This window comes from Zootoca vivipara, chromosome 7 (genome assembly GCF_965207765.1).
Source record: "Zootoca vivipara chromosome 7, rZooViv2.hap1.1, whole genome shotgun sequence".
Taxonomy (NCBI): Eukaryota; Metazoa; Chordata; class Lepidosauria; order Squamata; family Lacertidae; genus Zootoca; species Zootoca vivipara.
This window is the reverse complement of record NC_142590.1, coordinates 86221708-86244129: the sequence shown is the minus strand read 5'-3', so window position 1 is coordinate 86244129 and position 22422 is coordinate 86221708. Positions and strand designations below refer to the sequence as shown.

The window sequence follows — 22422 nt, the reverse complement described above, 5'->3', positions numbered from 1 at the left end:
TCTGTTTTAAAAAACCAGAGTACATGCAACCAAACCATGGGAGTTTCTATTCACAGATTTCAGAAACCACGTCTGCATGCGCACTGGCGAGTGCATGGGAGAGCCACCAGGAGGAGCTCAACATAAACCATTGTGCAAGCTAGGAGGGTGCGGCCAGACCCAAGACATCTCATTGTAGAAGGCAAAAGACAAGAAGTCCATGTGCAGAAGCAACTGGGCTGGCAGCTGACTCTTCCTTTAGAACTGTCAACAGAATAGTGTTTACCTCCACTCACAGTCAGAGACCGTAGGCCTCTGAAAACCAGTTGCTGGATGGGAGATTTCCTACATTCCTGCCTTCAGAGATCCAGCATGTCTCTTATGTTCAGAGCCACCTGACAAGCCCCAACCACCTCATTTTCATGGTTAGGACTCTTCTCATCAGCACACACCCCCTTAGGTTCATTTCTTTCTTCTGCCACCACTGGGACATGCAAAGCTCCTTCCTCTCCTTTCTGATTCTTCTTTCTTTGGAAACTTGTCATCCCCTTTGACTCCTTTGTAATCTCTCCTCTCTTAATTCACCGTGGGCAATGCTCTTTTGCCTTATACCTGCTTTGGTCAATGTCTTGCTCCTGTCTCTTGTTACTTTCCCTGGTTTTTGCCTGACTCTCCGGTTGTTTCGCTGCCTCAGTTTCATGCTCCCTCTACTCAACGCTCGTTCTTCCATGCCAGGCTCCTGTCCTACCTTCAACACATGCTTTCTCTTTTTTAATTTTTTTTTTTATTATTTTACTTCGATCCAGACCAACACGGCTACCTACCTGTAACATGCTTTCTCTTTCACTCTTCTTCTCAGGCTTCCGTTCTTCCACATTCCCTCTGTCTCTTTCGCTCCCACTTCATCTCCTGTATGTCTCTTTCTCCTTCTCGGTGGCTGGTGTAGTGACAGATTCAGAAGTGCAAGCCACACCTCTTCTAAGATTATACAATTACCTAATAATAATATACTCAATAATAGGAAGTGAGGTACCACAAGACAGAAAAAAATAATTTCTATATGCAGCTGCAGCAGCCACTACTTGCAAAGAAGTGGAAAGGAAAGGAAATTATATACCCACAAAAGAGGATTGGTTATATAAATTATCTGAATTTATAGAATTGGTGAAATTAACTGCAACAATAAGATATCAAACAAATCAGAAATTAAGGTCACAATGGATATGGTTTGAAGAATATATGAGTAAACACTGCTCTGAAGATAGCATGCTGGTATGTTTAGACCAGGCATCTCCAAACTGCGGCCCTTCAGATGTTTTGGCCTACAATTCCCATGATCCCTAGCTAACAGGACCAGTGGTCAGGGATGATGGGAATTGTAGTCCAGAACATCTGGAGGGCCGAAGTTTGGGGATGCCTGGTTTAGACTAAGCTGTAAAGTTGATCTAGAAAAAATAGCAATTTAATAAGAGAAGTAAGGTAGAGATACATGAATTGCAATGTAAATAAGAACTTTAACGTAACAAAGATGGCAAGCAGTGGCGGAGGGAAGCCACATGGGTGTATTATTATTTACCTATTTTATGTATTTTTCTTTTTCCCTTACCTTTTCTTTTTTCTTTTTTGTCTGTAAGTGTATTACATTACTGTTTTGTATGCAGGTCTAAATAATATATATATGAAAAAAGGAATAAATAATAATAATAATAATAATAATAATAATAACAACTGCATTGCCACTATCACTGGTTACATCAAGACTGGATTACTGCAATGCTCTCCACGTGAGGCTTCTTTTGTTCTTGATCTGGAAGCTGCAGTTAGTGCAGAATACTGCAGCGCAATTGCTGACAGGAGTGAGGTCTTTTCAACATCAGGAATGCCAGCTTGGCCCCGTGAGTGTGGGTGCCCGGGGTTGTGGGTGCCATGCAGCTGAAATTTGTGGATGCCAGGCCCTTTAATGAGGAATTTTGTGGGTGGTCAGGCACCCAGGGAGCCGGCACCTATAGTCAGCATATAATGCCCGTGCTCACCAATTTGCAACCAGTGAATAATAATAAACTATTAATGCCAATCTCCAAGTTTGTGTTTCAGTTAGATCTACTATTTTCTGGGCACATGTATTTGGAGTGTTCAAACATCTTCTGTCAGAGTGACATATTCTGCAGGGGATGCAATTTAACTCATTAATTTTCCTTTCTTACCTACCCGGGCTTTTCCAAACAATCCAACAAGCCATGTCATGTGATGTCATGTCATGTGATGCACCCTTCACAAATGCTGCACAATACCCAGTCCCCACATTGCCCAAGGACAGCAAAATTCAGGTTGCGTAATTGTGTAATTATAGTTGACCAGAAGGTCTTATGTAACAAACCCACTTCTCCAAAAGATTGGATCTTTTTTGCAATAAGGAGTGACAGGAAAATGCGCTGGAAGGTAATGGATGACACTTGCTTTGACATGCCATCTAACAATTTGCAAACAAATCAATTGAATGTTTGATAAACAGGTTGTCTGCGTATCTGCAATGGCTACCAGGTCCTGAGGTCAAGAACAGAAAAGCAGCCGGGCCATTTTTATTTATCTGATTGCCAATGAAACTGAATGCTGGAAGATTTGCGAAAGATAAAAGAAACGATTTCTTCACACAGTTCAGAGCCTGATCTGTAGGGAAAATAATTTTTATTTCTCTGATGGCTAGAGGTACAATGACGGTGCAGAATTCTTTAAAACGGAAGATCAATATGTGTATAGCAGCCAGACTGTTCATTCATCGCTACCTTGGAAAGAGAGGAAGATGCTAATATGTGACTAAGTTATTTCACCGCCACAGAGCTATAGCTTCTCCTCTGGGCAACACCCGAGGGTTTGTGCTCGACAATTAAGCAAGCAAACATTTCTGAAAACTGGTTTCTGTACTGATTTGGAAAATGTATTTCCTTACCCATCCACCCCGCCCTCTGACCTCTCGTTATCTTCCTCGCCTTCCTTCTACGTGACCACAACCCCCCCGCCCCCCAAAAGCCCTGCAATTCCTCTGATGATGAGTCACATATAACAGCTTCTGCAGCATGTGGAGAAGAGGGATGTTTTTGATTCATTTGTTCATATCCGTGCTGTATGCCTGTTTCATTAAGAGGATGCATCGCTCTCCGCAGCCTGGAGTTGCATGATTAAATCAATCAGCTCAGTCTTTCTTAAACACTTAATGTCATAATAAAAATCTGAGTCATTTCCCAAGGCATATAAGCTATTGGCACCATACATGCTGCTGTGTTCATTGGCATTTTCCTTCTCTGGAGAGTGGTACGGAGCCTTTTACAATCACAGAATCATAATTGTAGAGTTTGAAGGGAACCCAAGGGTCATCTATTCCAACCCCCTGCAATGCAGGAAATCTCAGCTAAAGCATCCAAGGCAGGTGGCCATCCAGCATCTGCTTAAAAACCTCCAAGGAAGTCCACTCCGCTGTTGAACAGCTTTCATTGCCAGAAATTCTTCCATTGGTTTGGATCCTAGTGTCTGTAGCAGGAGAAAACAAGTTTGTTTCCTCTTCCATGAGACAGCCCTTGAGATGTTTGAAGATGGCTATCATATCTCATCAGTCTCCACTTTTCCAGGCTAAACATAACCAACTCCCTCAACTGGTCCTCATATGGCTTGGTTTCCAGACATTGAACATATTGGCTGCCCTCCTTTGCGCACATTCCAGCTTGTCAATATCCTTCTTAAACTGTGGCACTCAGAACTGGACACAGTATTCCAGGTGGGGTCTCACCAAGGCAGAATAGAGTGGCACTATTACTTCCCTTGATCTGGAATTATACTTCTGTTGATGCAGCCTAGAATAGCATTTGGTTCCCCCCCCCCCCACTGTATCACACTGCTGACCGCAATGCTTGTGGTCTACTAAGACCCCCAGATCTTCTGAAGGCTTGTATCTGTGTTCATTGAGAAATTTGCCTTTATCACCTCCTCCCCAGACTGGCCTGCTCATGAGTCAGACTGATGCAGCCACCTTGGGCGCAGGAATCCTGTGGCGGCTGAGATTTCTGGCAAGATTTCATTGGAGCTTCTCACCAGAAGCTGTGCAGCCCTAGTCAGTGAGGCTCCAGCAGTCAGGTAGTGGCCAGAGGAGGTGACCCCTGTCTCCTCCTAATCTGGGGGTGGGGAACCTCAGGCCACTAGGCCTTCCCATTTGGCCTGCCCACCTGCCCTATATCTGATGTCAAAACAGTAAAGGCAAAACAGAGCTGAAAGTGGGGGTTGAAAACCCTGCCCACAGGGCTTATCAAGAGTCAACAATCAGCTGATAATTGGGGCTTCCATGTACAGTGCTATGCAAAAATGGGTCCCCTGCCATCATTGTGACATCAGGTGATTGACAGGAGAGTGGCCCTGCCCACCTGTCAAATGTGACCTGCAGGGGTGGGACCCAGATTCGCCAGTCGGATCCAAATCCTTATGCCACCCTAGGAGTAGTGGGAAAGCCACCTATCTCTATAAGCACCTTGCATTTAGAACTCATCATTCTCACAACTGTCCTCACTAATAATGAAGAAGGCAGATACAGTGGTACCTCTGGTTAAGAACTTAATTCGTTCCGGAGGTCCGTTCTTAACTTGAAACTGAACCTGAGGTACCAGTTTAGCTCATGGGGCCTCCCGCTGCCGCCGCGCCGCCAAAACACAATTTCTGTTCTCATCCTGAAGCAAAGTTCTTAACCTGAGGTACTATTTCTGGGTTAGCGGAGTTTGTAACCTAAAGCGTTTGTACAACCTGAAGCATTTGTAACCCGAGGTACCACTGTAAACACAATGTTCATGAGTCTCCAGCTCCAGCTCTTTCTGTTTTCACAATAGCCCTCCTCCCCATTTTATTTGCACAACAACCCTGCAAGGTAGGTTAGGTTGAGAGTGAGTGACTGGGTCACGCTCAAAAAAAGAAGGCATCCAAGCATGGAACTTTTGCCCTGGGGTGCCTCAGGGCACTATTTTGTCCCCTGTGCCATTTAGCAGCTGTATGTGGGGGATTTGGAGCAAAATGTCATCCTTATGCTGATGGCACCCAGCTCTTTTTCTCCATAATATCTGAATCAGGTGTGGTCATGCACGCCCTGTATGGATTCAGGGCCTATAAACAGAGTTAAAATCCTGGAAAGACATAATCCCTGTGGGTACAGCATCTTAAAAAGTAGAGACATCACCTTGCCGACAAAGGTCCGTATAGTTAAAGCTATGGTTTTCCCAGTAGTGATGTATGGAAGTGAAAGCTGGACCATAAAGAAGGCTGATTGCCGAAGAATTGATGCTTTTGAATTATGGTGCTGGAGGAGACTCTTGAGAGTCCCATGGACTGCAAGAAGATCAAACCTATCCATTCTTAAGGAAATCAGCCCTGAGTGCTCACTGGAAGGACAGATCCTGAAGCTGAGGCTACAATACTTTGGCCACCTCATGAGAAGAGAAGACTCCCTGGAAATGACCCTGATGTTGGGAAAGATTGAGGGCACAAGGAGAAGGGGACGACAAAGGACGAGATGGTTGGACAGTGTTCTCGAAGCTACGAACATGAGTTTGACCAAACTGCTAGAGGCAGTGGAAGACAGGAGTGCCTGGCGTGCTCTGGTCCATGGGGTCACGAAGAGTCGGACACGACTAAATGACTAAACAACATCAACATCTAGAAGATAGATCACCTTACCTGTTTTTGGATGGGCTTGCACTCCTTCTCTAAAGGAACAGGTGCATAGTCCGGAGGATGCTCTTTGATCCATCATTATCGCTGGAGGCCCTGGTGAGCTCAGTGATCAGGCGTGCCTGCTACAAGCTTCAGCTACAGCAGTTTCTGGACTAGGATAACTTGGCCACCAATGTTTCAGCCATTGGTAACTCCAATATATGATTTCTGCAATGTTCTCTCTGCTCTTAATGTTGACCCGGAAGCTGCAGTTAGCACAGGATGATGCAGCTAAGCTGTTGACGGGAGGAGCCTACCAACATCACATGGCAGAACCAATGAAGGAGCACCTCTGCCACTGGTGGTAAGAGCCCCACTGTCTCCACTATGGCACATTACCCAAGGATCGCAGCCAGTGCAGCTGCTGGTTGAGCTGTCTTAACAATGGGCATTGTGTGTATTTTATGTGTATCTTAATGTACGGAAGATCACAAGTCATGGGGCCGGGGAGAACGTTTGTATGAACTTAACAGTGCTTAGCTTAGGTTTTTTTTAGCTGCTATTCTGTTAATGCTGTGTTATTTTAGATTATAAACACCATATTGATATGCTAATCATATAATATGGCTTTTGCTGAAATGGTGATGTTCAGCTCATTTTTCAGTTGCTGTTTTGTTCTGATTATTTTTTGTTGTTTCGTTAATAGTGTCATATAGATGGTTTTATTGTAAATTGCAATTTTTTCATTGAATATTTGTTAATTATTTCATACGATTCACGCTGCACCTGCAATGTTCTATTACGCTCTATTGTACCATTTAGTGTTTGTAATCCACTTTGGGATTCATTTGCACGAAAAAAGGCACCGAAATACAATAAACCGAACCAAACCCAGAGAGACATCTGGAGGGCCACCGCCTTCCCCGCTCCCGCCCCTGCTTCATTAAGAAAGAGAAAAAAACCCACGATCCTCCATGAGGACTAGCCTCGTCCCCACGCCCTGCCCAATAAACGCAGCTTCCCGCCCCCGAAACCCGGCGCTCTTTAGGACCCGGCCGGCTACGTTCGGCAAGAGGGAGGAAGAGGCGGCGCAGAGGGAGAAAGAAAAACGGGCGGAAGGAGGCGACGGGGCGGCGCCAGGCAAACAATGGGGAAGCGCGGCAGCCAATGGGCTCGTCGGCGGGCCCGCCTTGAGTATTTGCATAGCGGCGCGCCGCGGCCAATGGCCTTGCGAGCCGCGTCGGCGAGCGCCCTCTCGCTGGGCAGCGCGGAGAGGGCTCCACCCGGCCGGCTTTGGGGCGGCCGCGACGGCTGCTCGGGCGGCCGCTGGTGGCAGCAGCAGCAGCGGGCGGAGAGAATGGCTGCGGCTGCGTGCGGCTCGTCCGCGGACCGGCCGCCACAGGAGCCCCCGGAGCCTCCGCCGCCGCCGCCCGGGGAGCCCGCGCCGCCTCCGCCGGGGAGGAAGCGCGGCGGGGATTCTCGCCGGCGGCAGGCCGCCCTCTTCTTCCTCAACAACATATCCCTGGACGGGCGGCCGCCGTGCCTGCCCCCGGGCAAGACGCCGCTGCAGTCGCCGCTGCAGCAGCAGCAGCCGCCGCCTCCGCCGCGCCCGCCGCCTCCGTCCTCCGTCGCGGCCCCCGGGGAGCGTCCCGACGACGATGCTTTGCCCGCCTCGAGGCTCCTACTCGCCACCCCGCCGGGGTTGCTGCTGCCCGTCGCCGCCGCCGCCGCCGAGCTGGACCCTTCCCGCGGGCTGGGCGCCGCCGCCGCCGCCCTCCTGCCCCAGCTGCTGCTGGGCAGCCCGCTCTGCCCCGTGCCAGCCCCGGCCGTCGCAGCCGCCGGCCCGGCCGGCCTCGCAGGAGTCTTGGCGAAGCCGGGCGTCGCCCCCGCGGGGCTGCTGAGCCCCACCCAGAGCATCGCAGCCGGAGGAGGGTTCCCCTTGGAAGTGCAGAGGCAAAGGTGAGGAGGGCCCTGAGGTGTGTGTGGGGGGGAGGGTGTCTCGGATTCCTCGGTCCTGCGTTTTCGGATCTCATGCACATATATTCATACTGTACACATATACATGTGTCCTATCTTCAGTCTTCATGCGCTGCGCAAACGCGTTTCCTCTTTACGTCGGGTTTTGTCTCCGAAGGTAATCGGTTCCTCTTACACCTACTCAGAGTCGCCCCTTTCTTCCTTGTTCCCCACGCCCACCTGTCCGTTTTATTGGATTGCTGGGCAGATATACTGTACTCGGTCCCTTGCAGGCTGGAGATCCCGCCATCGGTGTGGTTTTTTAAATTTTGTTTTATAGCTAGCTAAAGGCTGCCCCAGCGGCGTCATTTGTAAACGCTGCAATAAACAAACGCGCACGAAGGGGTTAAAAAGGCCCACCTGCTTTTATATGGTTGACTTTTTCTTTATGGAAGAAGAGCCTCTCTAAGACTGCGGCCATAACTTACCTGGCCGGCCTCTCTCTCTTTTTTTTTAAGTCCATGTAGCTCAATATTGTCTACACTGGCTGGCAGCAGCTCTCCAGCGTTTCATGCAGGGTTCACACGCAGCCCTTTCCCTCCCGGCTCAAAGGACTGAATATGAGACAAAACAGATCTTCTATCACTGAGCTAGGACCCCTTTCCAGTGCAGGCTTCAGTGTGGAGTATTTGTGAGTAAACATCCAAACAGCATTGTAAATGGTGCTTACTCTAAAGCAAGGCTGTGTAGGATTGCAGACTTGCTTCAACAAGTCTCTTTATCTTAAGCCTATAAAGAATGAGAGAGTCTTCCTGGCATCTTTACTTTTGATGTGGATTCTTCTTCTCTTCCCTTAAAAAAGCATTTGGTCTTAGGTGCTAATGGAGTATTGGTTATGAGGCTTATCTGGGGATGAGGTTGCTGCTATTGTTGATGTTATTTTTTTTCTATCATTATTTTGGTTCTTGGGAATTATGTGGAAATTGTTCAATTTGGCTGTGTACTTTCTGATGTCTTGTTCAATGTTTATGACTAGTATTATTATGCTTGGGACTTTTTAAAATATGTTGTATGCCACCTTGAGAAAGGTTTTAACTTTGGCATACAAATAATAGGATTGATGATAAACTTAACATGCCTATGTCTTACAACATTTTTATGTCTTATTAACGTAAGTCCATCTTTTCTTTTAATTTCTTGCTAGGAAATTAATGTTTCGCTGCTCTACGGAGAGGCTTGGTGATGAGTCCAAATTAACACTCTACTTCTTTCCCTTTCATATTATGAATGTCTTAAGTAACTTCTCCTGGGAGTCATAACTTGGCTGTGCTTTGAGGGTGCTCTTGAGAATTCCACTAGTGGAATTCAGGCTCTGCGATGACCTTGTGGGACTTAGCAAAAGGTGGCATGAGCTGTGCTTTTCTGTTTTGCTAGGTCTATTGGGGATGCTATTTAATTTGCTGCTCAAAAAATCAGCTGCTCGAGAGTCCTTAAAATCATTGTGCGTATGTTGAGAGGGAAAGCAGATTTTACCAAAGGACATGTAGGGGTTGTGTGCTTGTGTGTTCAAGGAACGGTCCACAGTGTTTTAGCTCTGTTGAGTTTATGATAATGACCCATTCGAAGATTCGGGAGTCGTCTTCCCTCAGCCCATCCTTCCGGAAGCCCAACTTCCTTCTGGACCTCTCTCCCACCTCAGATTTTTCCTGTGTGTTGTCTGGCCATACTGTACCTTACAACACTACAATTCTGTGATTCCCAAACCAACAGTTGTTCATGGCTTCGACAACAGTGAATAAATCTAGCAGCAGCATCTCTGTAGGAAGAAACAAATGAAGAGAGTAAATAAAGATAGGGCACTGATCCACTTTTTGGCCCAAAGCCCACCCACCCACCCCTGAAAGGAGTGAGCAGCCTATTAAAACCATAAAATATATACTAGGGGGTGCAATAGAATGGCATAAATCAATCAGCTAGCAAAATAATACAAGGCAGCGATATCCTAACATAATTGGGCTGGTGGATTAAAGGATGCTCCCTCCAACCCAATTTCTATCTCTTAGGGGCTAGAAACCTGAGCAGGCGGTAATAAATGCTTTGTTTTGTTTTACAACAAGCTTCGCACAACTAAGGAGTCTCACCACACACATACAAGCCATTTCAACTGTTCAGGACAAACAAGTAAAAATGCCAAAGAACCCCCCCCCCAAAAAAATCCCCTAACAACTAGGAATAATTACAGTATTAATAAATGTTGAGCAATAGCCAAAGGCCATTAGAGTCAGAGTGTTCCATAGAGAAATCTTTTGCTTTTAGTGTTTATTACTACATGAAGCTTTTTGGCACCAGCCTTGGAGAATGAGTGGCCCGAAGGGGTTCTTGAGATGCAGTTGACTTGGGACACAGGATGCAAAATAAGTTCAAGCCAATATTTGCTTTCCCCTTCCTCCAAAGTCTGTCCATGTCAATATAGAGGCAAGGCAAGAGAGGCTTATTAAAAGGCTAACTATTATTATTTTGCCATGGCCCGCACACTACCAGACATTCTTTATAATCAAGAACATAATAAGTATATGCGTATTGTGGTGTCATCTGATAACAATGGGACCCTTAGATTCCGGTCCACTGCGTGCTTCACAGTGGTGCGTGAATGGAACTCTCATTCAGGTGTTGGCAATCCCTGAAACTCTTGTCTAGGGTGTTGCATGCCATGTTTAATTTGCATGACATTAACTCTCCTAAAGTACTTGGAGGTTGTGTCTGTGACCATATGCAAGGTCCAGGAGGAAGCAGGAAGGAAATCATAGAATCATAGAGTTGGAAGAGACCACAAGGGCCGTCCAGTCCAACCCCCTGCCAAGCAGGAAACACCATCAAAGCATTATTGACATATGCCTGTCACGCCTCTGCTTAAAGACCTCCAAAGAAGGAGACTCCACCACACTCCTTGGGAGCAAATTCCACTGCCGAACAGCTCTTACTGTCAGGAACTTCTTCCTAATGTTAAGGTGGAATCTTCTTTCTTGTAGTTTGAATCCATTGCTCCGTGTCCGCTTCTCTGGAGCAGCAGTAAACAACCTTTCTCCCTCCTCTATATGACATCCTTTTATATATTTGAACATGGCTATCATATCACCCCTTAACCTTCTCTTCTCCAGGCTAAACATACCCAGCTCCCTAAGCCGTTCCTCATAAGGCATTCGTTTCCAGGCCTTTGACCATTTTGGTTGCCCTCTTCTGGACATGTTCCAGCTTGTCAGTATCCTTCTTGAACTGTGGTGCCCAGAACTGGACACAGTACTCCAGGTGAGGTCTGTCTGACCAGAGCAGAATACAGTGGTACTATTACTTCCCTTGATCTAGATGCTAAACTCCTATTGATGCAGCCCAGAATTGCATTGGCTTTTTTTTTAGCTGCTGCATCACACTGCTGACTCATGTCAAGTTTGTGGTCTACCAAGACTCCTAGACCCTTTTCACATGTACTGCTCTCAAGCCAGGTGTCTCCCATCCTGTATTTGTGCCTTTCATTTTTTTTGCCCAAGTGTAGTACTTTACATTTCTCCTTGTTAAAATTCATCATGTTTGCTTTGGCCCAGTTGTCTAATCTGTTAAGGTCATTTTGAAGTGTGATCCTGTCCTCTGGGGTATTAACCACCCCTCCCAATTTGGTGTCATCTGCAAACTTGCTCAGGATGCCCTCAAGCGTAGAACTGGTCAGAATAGCGGCGTTTTGATTACCCAGTGTTCAGGAGCTTAAGTCCATCACGTTTGTTGAGTGTGGCCTGGTGTGGTGCTCTATAAATTAGGGTTGGGGATGATCTGTCACCCACTTGTTGTGGGATTCCCATTGTCAGTGAGCATTGGCTATGTGGGATGAAGTCGATGGAGTCAGAGACCACCAAGTTTCTGAGAGTACCTGCATTCCACAGTCATCTAAAAATCCTCACTTTTGTCATTAGTATGTTTTTCTCTAGGTTCACTGTTAACAACTGCTGTTAACACATTAATAACTTGCATATTTTACTCATCGGTTGACCAGTTAGGGTTGGGAGAAGGGGTTGTTATGTGTGGTTTAATCTACCAAATGGCAGCCCTGGGAGAGCAGAGCAAACTTCTCTTATTGTGCTCTTCTAACCTGGGCACAATGCGTTCCTGGTAGACCTGTAAATTCCTTGATCCGGCCTGTAAATTACCCTGCCCAGACAAAAACTACTTCCCTTGTATGTTTGTGTTGCTTCACTGCCCTGTCTTTGTTTGTTTGCCCTGTCTCTTCAGTTATAATAGGCTTGTTGTGTGCTGTCGAGCTTTGAGGGTGAGCCTCCGGAGAAGAGGAACGCCGAGTGTTTTGCAGGGAAGAATTAAGAATTGCTGCTTTTAATGAAAGTCAGGCTGTCGGGTTCAGAAATTTCCAGCCTGAGCCTGTGGCATCCCAGAGCTCGTGTTTACCAAAAGCATAATTATTCCTGTTCTGCTTGCAAAAGTGATGTGGCTGACTAACCTCTCCGCTAGCACCTCAGTTGATTTTTTTAAAAAAAAGCAAGGGTCATTATTACATGCTGGTGCATCTGACTTTAGTACTGACATGAGATAATTTAGTATAGATGTGCAATAATTGAGAGAGCTGTAGCTCAGTTAGTAGGGAATGTGTGGGGTCTGTTCCATTTAAGATCTTGGGATGCAAAACTGTTAGGGGTGGGTTGGATCCTGAGATGTTATCTCTCTTCCCACAATCCAGCCTGCATGTTCAATCAATGCCAGGAGAGGAGTGACATCATAGCCATACTCCCCTTCCCTGGATCTATGTTCAGCTTCAGATCATGCCCCCCTGACCTCCAAGCTTTGGGTAGACTGTAGCAAAAGGGTTCTGTGCACATAAAATCTCTGTCTGCCATTAGGAACTCTGTAACCAGCTGTGCTTCCACTCTGTCCAGCATGCGGAGAAAGGTCATAACTCAGTGGTGCAGCACATCCTTTGTGTGCAAAAGATCCCAGGTCCAATCTCCGACATCTCCAGAAAGGGCTGGAAAAAGACTCCACTCTGAACCCCTGGAAAGCTGCTGCTAGTCAGAGCCGACAGTACTGAGCTAGATGGGTCAATGGTGTGGCTTGGTATAAGGGAGCTTCCTACGTACCATCGGTTGAGATTCTGCTCCCTACTATGCGTTTTCTGAGCCAGTGTGTGTGTGAAAATGGCTCCAAAGAAGCTGGGTTTGGGCTAACATGGAGAGCATATTGGATTTTTCAACTTTCAGCTTCCAAAAATGAGGGGTGGTAAAAGGTTGTAGCATGACTTGGCAATTCAAAATATATTTTTGTTAAATTGATTTAATTTAGTTTTGCTTGGTAAGTGAAATGTGTGTGAAATTGCATAGAAATAATTAAAAATAATTGCCAAGTACTTGTAGTTATATTGTATGTTACTATTATTGCTCATTATTATTGTTGTTATTATTTAGCATTACCTGACATTTTCAGAAGGTAAAATTAAAATGCTTTGGTTTTCCAAAAACATTTCATGTGCTTCTCCATCAAACAAAGACTTGGCGAGCCAAATGTTGTCCAATCACAAAAATAATAGCAGATTTGAATTTCTCACACCCCAAAACATATTTATAAGACCCCTCACTGAAGAAATTTGCAAAAATTAAATTGCAACCCCTAAAATGACATGCTCTAGGCTAACAGTATGGAAGGGTTCGTAGCACGTTGCTACTGGTCTTCCACAGTTGGATGCAGCATGCACTTGTGGTATTCTCAAGTGGGGAGAGCTCAGTTGCACTCAAGTCTTGCTTGCATGCGTCCCATGGGCTTCTCGTGAGCCACTGTGAGAACAGGATTCTGGAACAGATATTCGTTTGTCCTGTTGCAGAAGCCCTCTTCTGATATTCTTATATCCATAGAATGCACCTTCTTCTCTGAACTGGCGTAAGCACTGCACAGTTGTATGTGTGCGCGTACTGCAATTCTTGTTAGCACTAAGATGGAACAAAACAAGCTCTCGGGAAGCAGAATTTGGTTTCCTGAATGCCAACCTTTTATTATTTTGCAAAGAGTAGGCTTCTCACAGCTGCAGTGATATGCCTGAGAACTGTGTGGGCAATCGTTCTTTCAGAGCCCAGAACGATGGCCAAATAAGATTTCTGGGGTTTGAGGAGGTGTAGCCAATGCCCTGCGTCTTTCCCTTCACTTCTCTATGGCAAGCAGAATAAATGATGCAAGCAAAAACATTGAAATGAATCAGAGTTGCATTGTGGGGTGAGAGGGGAGCACATACACCATCTAGCAAACGCCCTTGCTCGAAGCAGGAAATTTGGATCCTGAGCATCCCCAACAGAGACTATCCAGCCTCTGCTTCAAAATACTTCGCTGGAGCCCTTGCAGTTAAGAAGTTTCTCCTAGTGTTCATCCAAAATCCATTCTCCTGTTATATAAACCTGTTATTTCTAGTATAGTGGCACGGCTTGTTTATCTGCCCCTTGCTTGGTCCAGCTATTGGTTGGTTTGTCTCATAGGAATTATTTGTCATTGTGGCATTAGTAATTCCTTCTTCAGGAACACGCACCCCATCGCAGTCTCCTTTCCCTGTTTATCTAGTCATTGAATCCTTCCTTGCATTACTTGAGGAAGGGTTCTGTTGCATAGGTTGTACATAATATTGGACTGCCTGGGTAGCAGGCTTTTTTTAACATCAAGTGCAAAAAATGCAACGGTGGTGATGTTGCCTTAGGCATTTTGACATTGCAGTTACAGCAGTTTATTGAGCTTTCGTGTGCATGCACACTTCTTCTGGTATCTGAAGAAGTGTGCATGCACACGAAAGCTCATACCAAAATAAAAACTTAGTTGGTCTTTAAGGTGCTACTGAAGGAATTTTTTTATTTTACTTCGATCCAGACCAACACGGCTACCTACCTGTAAGCAGTTTATTGGTACAAGGGTGCACCCTTCTCCCCTCCCCTCCCCCTTGCAAAGCCTTTGCTCTGTGACCTCTTCCTGCAGTCCTCTTGTGATCAGCCTTCGAAATTTGTTTACTTGTGACCAAGTGAAGATGCCAGGATGGTGCCTGACCTCTTCACCATCTGGAGGTGTGTGCCTGGCGATCCTTGGATCTTGCCTGTTTTCACATGCTAACTATGGGAATGTTAGGGATGTGGATTAGGATATATTATTAGATAGATCCTATCCAAGCTTGTGTTAGCAAGCTTCCAATATCAGCAGAGTGACATTCCCCTTTTGTGCGCAGCAAAGCATGTGCGTTAGATTCGCTAGAATCTCTATAACAATATTACACTTTATAGTTCAATATTACACTTCCTGGCAAAGGTCCCCTTTGTCCCTCTTAAAAGAAATACACAACACAGTGTTTATAAAATAAGATAGATTTTACTTACAGTTTCATCCTGAGTTACAGCATAATCTCAGAAAGGCAGGCTTGCTTAGAAAAGTTACAAGTATATATACATCTAGAGACTACTTAGTAAAGTAAGACTCCATTTGGTCTCACTCTTGGCTGCAGGCCTAGAGTGAGAACCATGCTAACTAGAGATTCTCTGGAGATGTGTTCCCATCGAAGGAGGAAGTAGCTAAGAGAGAGAGTGATTGCAGGCTAGGGCTTTTGTCTAATCCAACTCATTTGCATGTCTGAGGGAACAGGAACTGACCTGTAGTCAGGTGTCCCTCCAGGTGAGTTCCTGTTAGTGGACACTCTAGGAACTGTTGTGACTTGTCTGCCCCAGTGTTCCATCCCACACTAACAACACATCCTGTAGAATTCTGCCTGCAATATTTTATCTGCACATTCAGCACAAATTTCAGGAACCAAAAAGTTGTATTGAAAAATATGACTTTCAACCCCCCTCGCCCCCAATTGGCAATGACACATTCCGTTTTGGCGACTGTAACCCTGCTTTAAAGAGCCATTTGGCGCCTAGCTTATATACCTGAGTTTCTAAAACTGGTTGTGATTCCCTTTCCACACTGGCATAAACAGGATTAAGTTCCAGGCTTCCCATTGTGGCTGATGTGGCGTCAGTCCTCCGTGACTGGAGAATGAGCCCAGAATTTCTGGAGAGCATCCCTTTGGCTCAGCCTGTATAAGCAAGCCAGGTGCTTTGGTGACCCCTCTTGCAGATCTAGAACAACCCCGTCTTAAAATATACAGGCTGCAGCAGCATCCAGGCTCTGCCTGCGTCATATAAATCATAGTTCAGCCTCCTCTTGTGCCAAACCACATTCAAAAGGAGCTGTCACAGCATGGTTGCTGTGCAATGTCCTTGCCGTGACCCTTTGAACAAGCTTCTCTTTCTTGCCAGATCTCCTTCCAGTTTGCCAGATGCACGTAACTGGCAGAAAATGCAAGGCTGGAAGCTTGTCAGGTAAAGGCAGCAGGTGTGCCTCCTGTCTGTATTGTGGATTGTGCTTCCCTGGTGTTGCTTAAGCAACCAAGTGCAGCCCTTAAAGGCTCAGAACAGAGAAAACTGCCCTACACCAGGATCAGACTGTTCCTCCATTTAGTTTTGGGTTGTCTGTGCATCAATGGGCAGCGACTCTTAAGATAATCCTTTCTCCATAACATTATCCTCCTAGTTGCAGATTGAACCTGCATGCGCAAAGCACAGACTGAGTCTCGTTCCTGACCCAATCGTTTGCTTTCATTGATGATATGCTGTAATACCAGTGTCCTCCATGTTAGCCCTAGGCAGCCTGACACCGGGTAGGATAGAACATAGCCACTGTGGCTAGTAGTAGCTGGTGGTTTTTAGCCTCTAGGGAAGGGACCACCTTGGGACCGATGTTTGCAAGCCCTTTCTTGGCTAAAGGGCAGGGTATAAACGCTGTAAAAATAAAATTCATAGTATGCTTTGATGGTGTTTCCTGCTTGGCAGGGGGTTGGACTGGATGGCCCTTGTGGTCTCTTCCAACTATGATTCTATGATTCTATTCTATGAGCTAGCTGGTGATTTGTCATAAATCAAACTACCCTTAGCTGAGATTTCTTCCAGGAACGTTAATCAGGGGAGCAGGTGGCCTCTCTCATTGGCTTGCTTTCCTTACAGTTTCTCCATCCTCTGGAAGCGATGGAAGGAGCAAAGTGGCATTGCTAGGTGATAGGGAAGACAGGGAATCATATGAAGCTACTTTTATATCAAGTCAGCCCACCTAGCTCAGTATAGCCTACACTGACTGCCAGCAGCTGCCCAGGGTTTCAGGAAAGCAGCAACATCCCTACCTGGCAATGCCAAGGATCGAACCTGGGACCTTCGGGGTGCAAAGCAGATTCCGTACCACGGAGCCACAGCCCTGTCCCAGGGAAGGTTACAAGACCACCTCTCCCATGCACAGTAAATATCTGACAGGAGGGAACACGGGCACAGGAAGTACATTAGGAACGTGGAAGAAGGAGAGCGCCTGCCCATCCCCGCTGCCTGTGCTGAGATTAGGTCTTGGAAACCTTGTTGTCGACCCTGTCCCTGAATCCCATGGTGCAGCTGTGTGATCCAGGGGGATTGAAGTGTGGTGGAGGTCAATTTGTGCCTCATTAATGAGCAGTGGCAGCAGAGTTTTTGCAATTGCAAAAGAGCTTGCTCTCCAGCTGAGGCTTGGAGGTGGCCTTGCCCTTCTGGGGCAAGCCGGCTAAGTTTAGACTGAACGGTCTTTGGGGCAGGTGAACTTTGCTGACTTTGTGGTGCTGATGTGTATCCCTGGAAGTGCACACAAGATGCAGTGTGGGAAACTTCACATCATTTTATATCTGAGGCCTTTAAGGGGGTGGAGAGAGGAGCTGGAGGCTATCTGCTCAGCATCAGATAAAGAAAAGAGCATTAAAACCTTGTCCCTGCAGGCTTCAAAATTAATGACTTGTAGGGCTGACATGATATTGACTCGGGCTGTTCTTACATAAGAGGTCAGGGTAGCTTTATTTAGTATGTGGTGTTTGACTCTTTCTTTCTTTCTTTCTTTCTTTCTTTCTTTCTTTCTTTCTTTCTTTCTTTCTGGTCTTTTGAGAGAACAAATATTCGGAACTCAAATGGCATGTTGACATTTCAAGAGAATCAATTACACAATTAGGAAAGGGTACAGCAAAGCCATAATTAGGAGTTGCACTTTTGAAACAGAATCTAAAAGCCGTTCTTCCAAAGGAGGGCAGATCAGTTGGCTTCAGCATTTGCTTGGCAGGAGTTTTCTTGGAGCACAATCACAGCAGCAAGTGAAAAAGATAATGGTAGTATTTTTAGCCTTTTTGGGAGGCGGGGTGCCTTTATCTGGTTAGAAAAAGCCAAACTACAAAGCAAAGGAAGAGAAAAGGCACAGGTTGTGACTAGGACTAGGACCAAGCATCTGTTCTAAATGCTAAAACTTGGGGGGCACTTGCAAAAACTCTTATTTAGCGCATATCTACCTTGTAAGTGGGTGGCGCTGTGGTCTAAACCACAGAGCCTAGGGCTTGCCAATCAGAAGGTCGGTGGTTCGAATCCCCACGAAGGGGTGAGCTCCCGTTGTTCGGTCCCAGCTCCTGCCAACCAGCAGTTCAAAAGCACGTCAAAGTGCAAGTAGATAAATAGGTACTGCTCCAGCGGGAAGTTAAACGGCGTTTCCGTGTGCTGCTCTGTGCGACTCAAAAATCCGGCACCGCCTCCCGCCTTCCATTGGACATAATAGGTAATATACACATTCCACTCTGTTTGGCCCAGTCATCAATTTGAAAGCCTTGTGCATTTTCTTGTTTTGTGGCGCGCACCTCTACTCAGGCCCTTTTGTGATTATCCATATGCAGTTATGCTGTCAGTATACCTTGGAATAAAAATGTTTCAAAGGAGAGGCAAAATGAATGCCCAACCCTGGATCTTTTAAAAGTCTTCATGGTGTTGGAACACAGCACAACAGTTTGCTTAGCCATTCTTCCTTATTCTTTGCATGGGATGCTGCTGGAAGTGGGCAGGTAGACTTGAGATGCTGCTGGGAGTGGGGAAGGTGGGGTTTTGTGTTAGGGGAGCAAGCAAGCAAGCTGTGTGGATATGAACAGAAGCCAAAAGTGTTCGAGCCCCGCCACGTTGGGCGATAGATTCCTGCCTTGCAGGGTGTGGGCTAGATCAGGCATATCCAACAGGTTGATCGTGATCTACCGGTATATCACTGGTGGATCATTGGTTCCCCCCAAAGAAGCTGAACAACTGTGGCTCCCCTAAAAAAAGCTCAACATTTTACCTTCTCCCTGAAAAAACTCAACAACTTTGACCCGAACCCCCCCAAAATGGGGCCCCCTCCTTCCTAATAAAGTTCAACAACTAACTTTGACCTGAACCCCCCAAAAGGGGGTAGATCACTGCCAGTTTTTTATTATGTGAGTAGATCGCAATCTCTTGGGAGTTGGCCACCCATGGGCTAGATCAGTGTTTCCCAACCTTGTGCCTCCAGATGTTTTGGGACTACAATTCCCATCATTCCTGACCACTGGTCTTGCTAGATAGGGATGATGGGAGTTGTAGTCCAAAAACAGCTGGAGGCACAAGGTTGGGAAACACTAGGCTAGATGATCCTCATGGTCCCTTCCAACTCTTATGATTCTACAAAGTTCAAAAGAGCCACTGGCCAGGTGGCACCTTGCAAAATGCATTGATAATCCAAGGCTTGTATAAGTGGACTGTGTGCACACCGTACATTTAAAGTGCATTGCTTCTCCCATGGGAACTGCCGTTTGTTAAGGACACTGGGAATTGTAGCTCGGGGGGGAGGGAACCACAGTTCCCAGGCTCTTTGGGGGAACCCATGTGCTTGAAGCGCATGGTGTATCTATGCAGGCTTCCCTGACACAGTTTTCCACGCTAATCGGGAAATGCCACCTGCCTGGATGGAACAGGCAGGGCAGGGAAGAGACCTCCCAGGGTGAGAGGCTGGGAGAAGAAAGAAAATCTCCCAGGTGAGAGATGGGACTCTGGGAGGGTCCCCCGCTTCCTGTGTGAGACAAGAGCTACCTTTGAGAGAGGACTCTGCTTTTTCTTTTCTCTCCCCCTCCCTCTGTTTTTATTTAGATTAGTTTCTTTTATCTTGTTGTACCATGAAAAAGCTTTAATAATGAGAAAAATGTCACCTGCTTTAAGCCCTCCTGGCGGGAAGTGAGAACAGTGGGGTTGTCTCTGCACACCGTTCCCATAGGCAGCACGCTTGCTACGATTGCCTAATAATAATAATAATAATAATAATAATAATAATAATAATAATAAACCCGGCATGCTCTAGCTTTTCTTCTCTTGCCACTCCTTTTTTAAAATTAGCTTCCTTTTAGGTTTTGATCCCTCTGCTTTCTGCTCCTGCTCTGGTCCCTTTGTTTTTCTCAAAGGGAAAGGTGCGGAGAGAAGGGGGGAGTGCATTGCGGCAGGGCTAGATTCAAAATGAATTTCTGCACCTGGTCCAGGGGGGAGGGGGGGGCTGGATTCTCTCTGTGGCATCCAAGATAGCTGAAGGGGCTTTGAAAACTTGACAGGTTATGAAAGCTTGGAGAAAAGTGAGGAAGGCAAAAGGTATCTGCCTGACTACGCAGCTTTCGATTATGTTCCTCTGAAGTCCCAATGCGGCCTTGAAGGGGGTGGAGGCAGAGAGGCGCCTGGGTAAGCAAATATATCATCAGCAGCTGAAGTAGTCCTCGGTTGTGAAAATGGCACTATACATATTTCAGCTTCCTGCTAGAAAGACACTGCCACTTAGCATGTCTGAAAGGCCTTGACTGGTTTGGGGACCCTGGATCCGGAGACCAGGATTCTCTGTTCCTTCAGAATAGAAAATTGGGCTGGGAGGACCCATTAGGACAGTTGGCGGGTAGAAGGCCGATCTCCCATCTATTGATAGTTCAGCGGATGAATTGCAGCAGAGTTGCAAAGGGTTTCTGACCCTTGGCTGTTCAGTCAAAGCAAAAAGCTTTCTACCGCTTACCTTCTAGGATACTCAAAGATAGGTTGGCGAAATGAAATCTGCTTCATAGAGGCAGGTGCTTGTATGAAAAGATGGTGAGCAGGGTTCAAAATTAGCAGGGTGCCAGGCGCAAAATAGATTCTCCATTTGCAAGCACCTCAAGAAGTCTGGGTGCCATTTTTTGCGCCTGGCTGACACTCAAGGATTGCTGAAATGCATGTATATGTTAAGGATAGACAAGATGTTAAGGAGTTTAACAATAAACAGTGGAGTGTTTTGAAAACTGAAATATGGTACCAATATTTTTATGGTCAGCACCAAATTAAACACGTATTAACAATTTCTGCTAAAAGTGTCATATTGACAATGTAAAATAAAAAATTCCTTCAGTAGCACTTTAAAGACCAACTAAGTTTATATTTTGGTATGAGCTTTCGTGTGCATGCACACTTCTTCAGATGTGCATGCACACGAAAGCTCATACCAAAATATAAACTTAGTTGGTCTTTAAGGTGCTACTGAAGGAATTTTTTTATTTTGCTTCGACTCAGACCAACACGGCTACCTACCTGTAATATTGACAATGTGTCACTTATGTGAATTGTATATTAATTCATGCTTGCAAAAATGATAAATAAAAAGTGTTGCTGACCTCTCTTCCCCATCCCCACCCCCAGTGGCGACTCGACATTCTGTTTTGGCGCCCACAACCCAGGTCCCAGAAGCCATTTGGCTCCTAGGCTTTCTATTCCAGTTTCTAACACAGAGGTGAGTTCAGTTCTCGAAACATCACACTATACTGCTTCAGCACAAATGAGGAGCCCCTGTGTTAAAAGCTTGCAGTCTAAAAGCAAGACTGGAGAGAGAACAGAGGGCTGGGTGCAAGAGCAATGTGGGGTTGTTGTGAACAAATGAATGGTGTGGCACAGAGTTAGACTTTGCTGCGCTTCAAGTCTTTTGTGTCCCTTGCTTTTTTTGCAAGAGCACCATCGAAAAGGTGTGTTTGGAGGGATTTGAAGGAGGGGAGAGGTACCGGTAGCTTTCCATTGTAGGTGAAGAAGAAGAGAGGCTCACGCTGGCGGGGGCGACAGTAAAAAGCTGTAACAGCAATGGCTCTGATTTTGCGTAGTCTGTCTGGTTGCTCGCTGCTTAAAGTGTTGCTCAGTGAGTTCTGCTACCCAACAGGGACAGGACTGGGAGTTGTAACATGCTTGGTAGTGGAGATGACAGCAGGTGCCTCCAGGCTAGAAATGCGAGTTCGGTTACCTGCGAAATGGCTGATCGCTGCACAATTCCAGAGGCTGTTGCATTGTGCCGTGGAAATAGGATCTCTGCCTCGCTGGGCGTGTGAGAAGGAAAAGGGACTTTTGTTTCCTGCAGCGAGTCACAACTGTGCTACTGAAACTACCAAAATAGAAATGGACGGATAATCCTTCATAAATTGTGTAACAACCAGGCGTAATTCAAGGGGTCGACTTTTGCCTTGAGAGGCCCAGTGGAATTGGCAGCCTTCAGACCTCCAGATGTTGTTCACCTCCGGTGTTCGAAATTAGGCAGGTGTGTTTTGCTACTGGTGCATGTCCAGTTGCGATTACGTGGAGATTTCTGGGCGCCAGGTTGGCGGCCACAGTTTAAAAACCTCTGCCTTGGTCCATCTTTAATTCCATTTCCACTGTGTGTGTTTCTCCATTTTTGCATACTAGGACCAGTGAATTGTTGTAAGAGCAAGCTACAGGTCAAGAAATGTAGTTGAGATCATAGAATCATAGAATTTGGGCATTGGAAGGGACCCCAAGGGTCATTTAGTCCAACCCAATGGTGAACAGACCTTCCGGTTTGGCGACCACGGCTTAGATTCAAGGTGCCATTTGGCGCCTAGCTTATATACCCGAGTTT

The 22422-nt window shown here is 46.1% G+C and overlaps 1 protein-coding gene and 1 long non-coding RNA gene across 2 annotated transcripts in view; one reads left to right on the top strand and one right to left on the bottom strand.

The window, feature by feature from the left end:
• Positions 1-6793: 6793 nt before the first annotated feature.
• CABLES2 (Cdk5 and Abl enzyme substrate 2) overlaps positions 6794-22422 on the top strand; it is a 52902-nt gene continuing 37273 nt past the window's right edge. The window contains exon 1 of the mRNA XM_035122078.3: positions 6794-7620. Coding sequence (XP_034977969.3) covers positions 6809-7620 — 812 coding nt within the window. The 5' untranslated portion in view covers positions 6794-6808. The remainder of the gene's footprint in view (positions 7621-22422) is intronic.
• On the bottom strand, positions 9139-15356 carry LOC148685170 (uncharacterized). Its single transcript, XR_015951194.1, has 2 exons — positions 15012-15356; positions 9139-9433 (listed from the first exon to the last, which is right to left on the bottom strand). It is a non-coding gene; the product is annotated as an uncharacterized LOC148685170 (long non-coding RNA).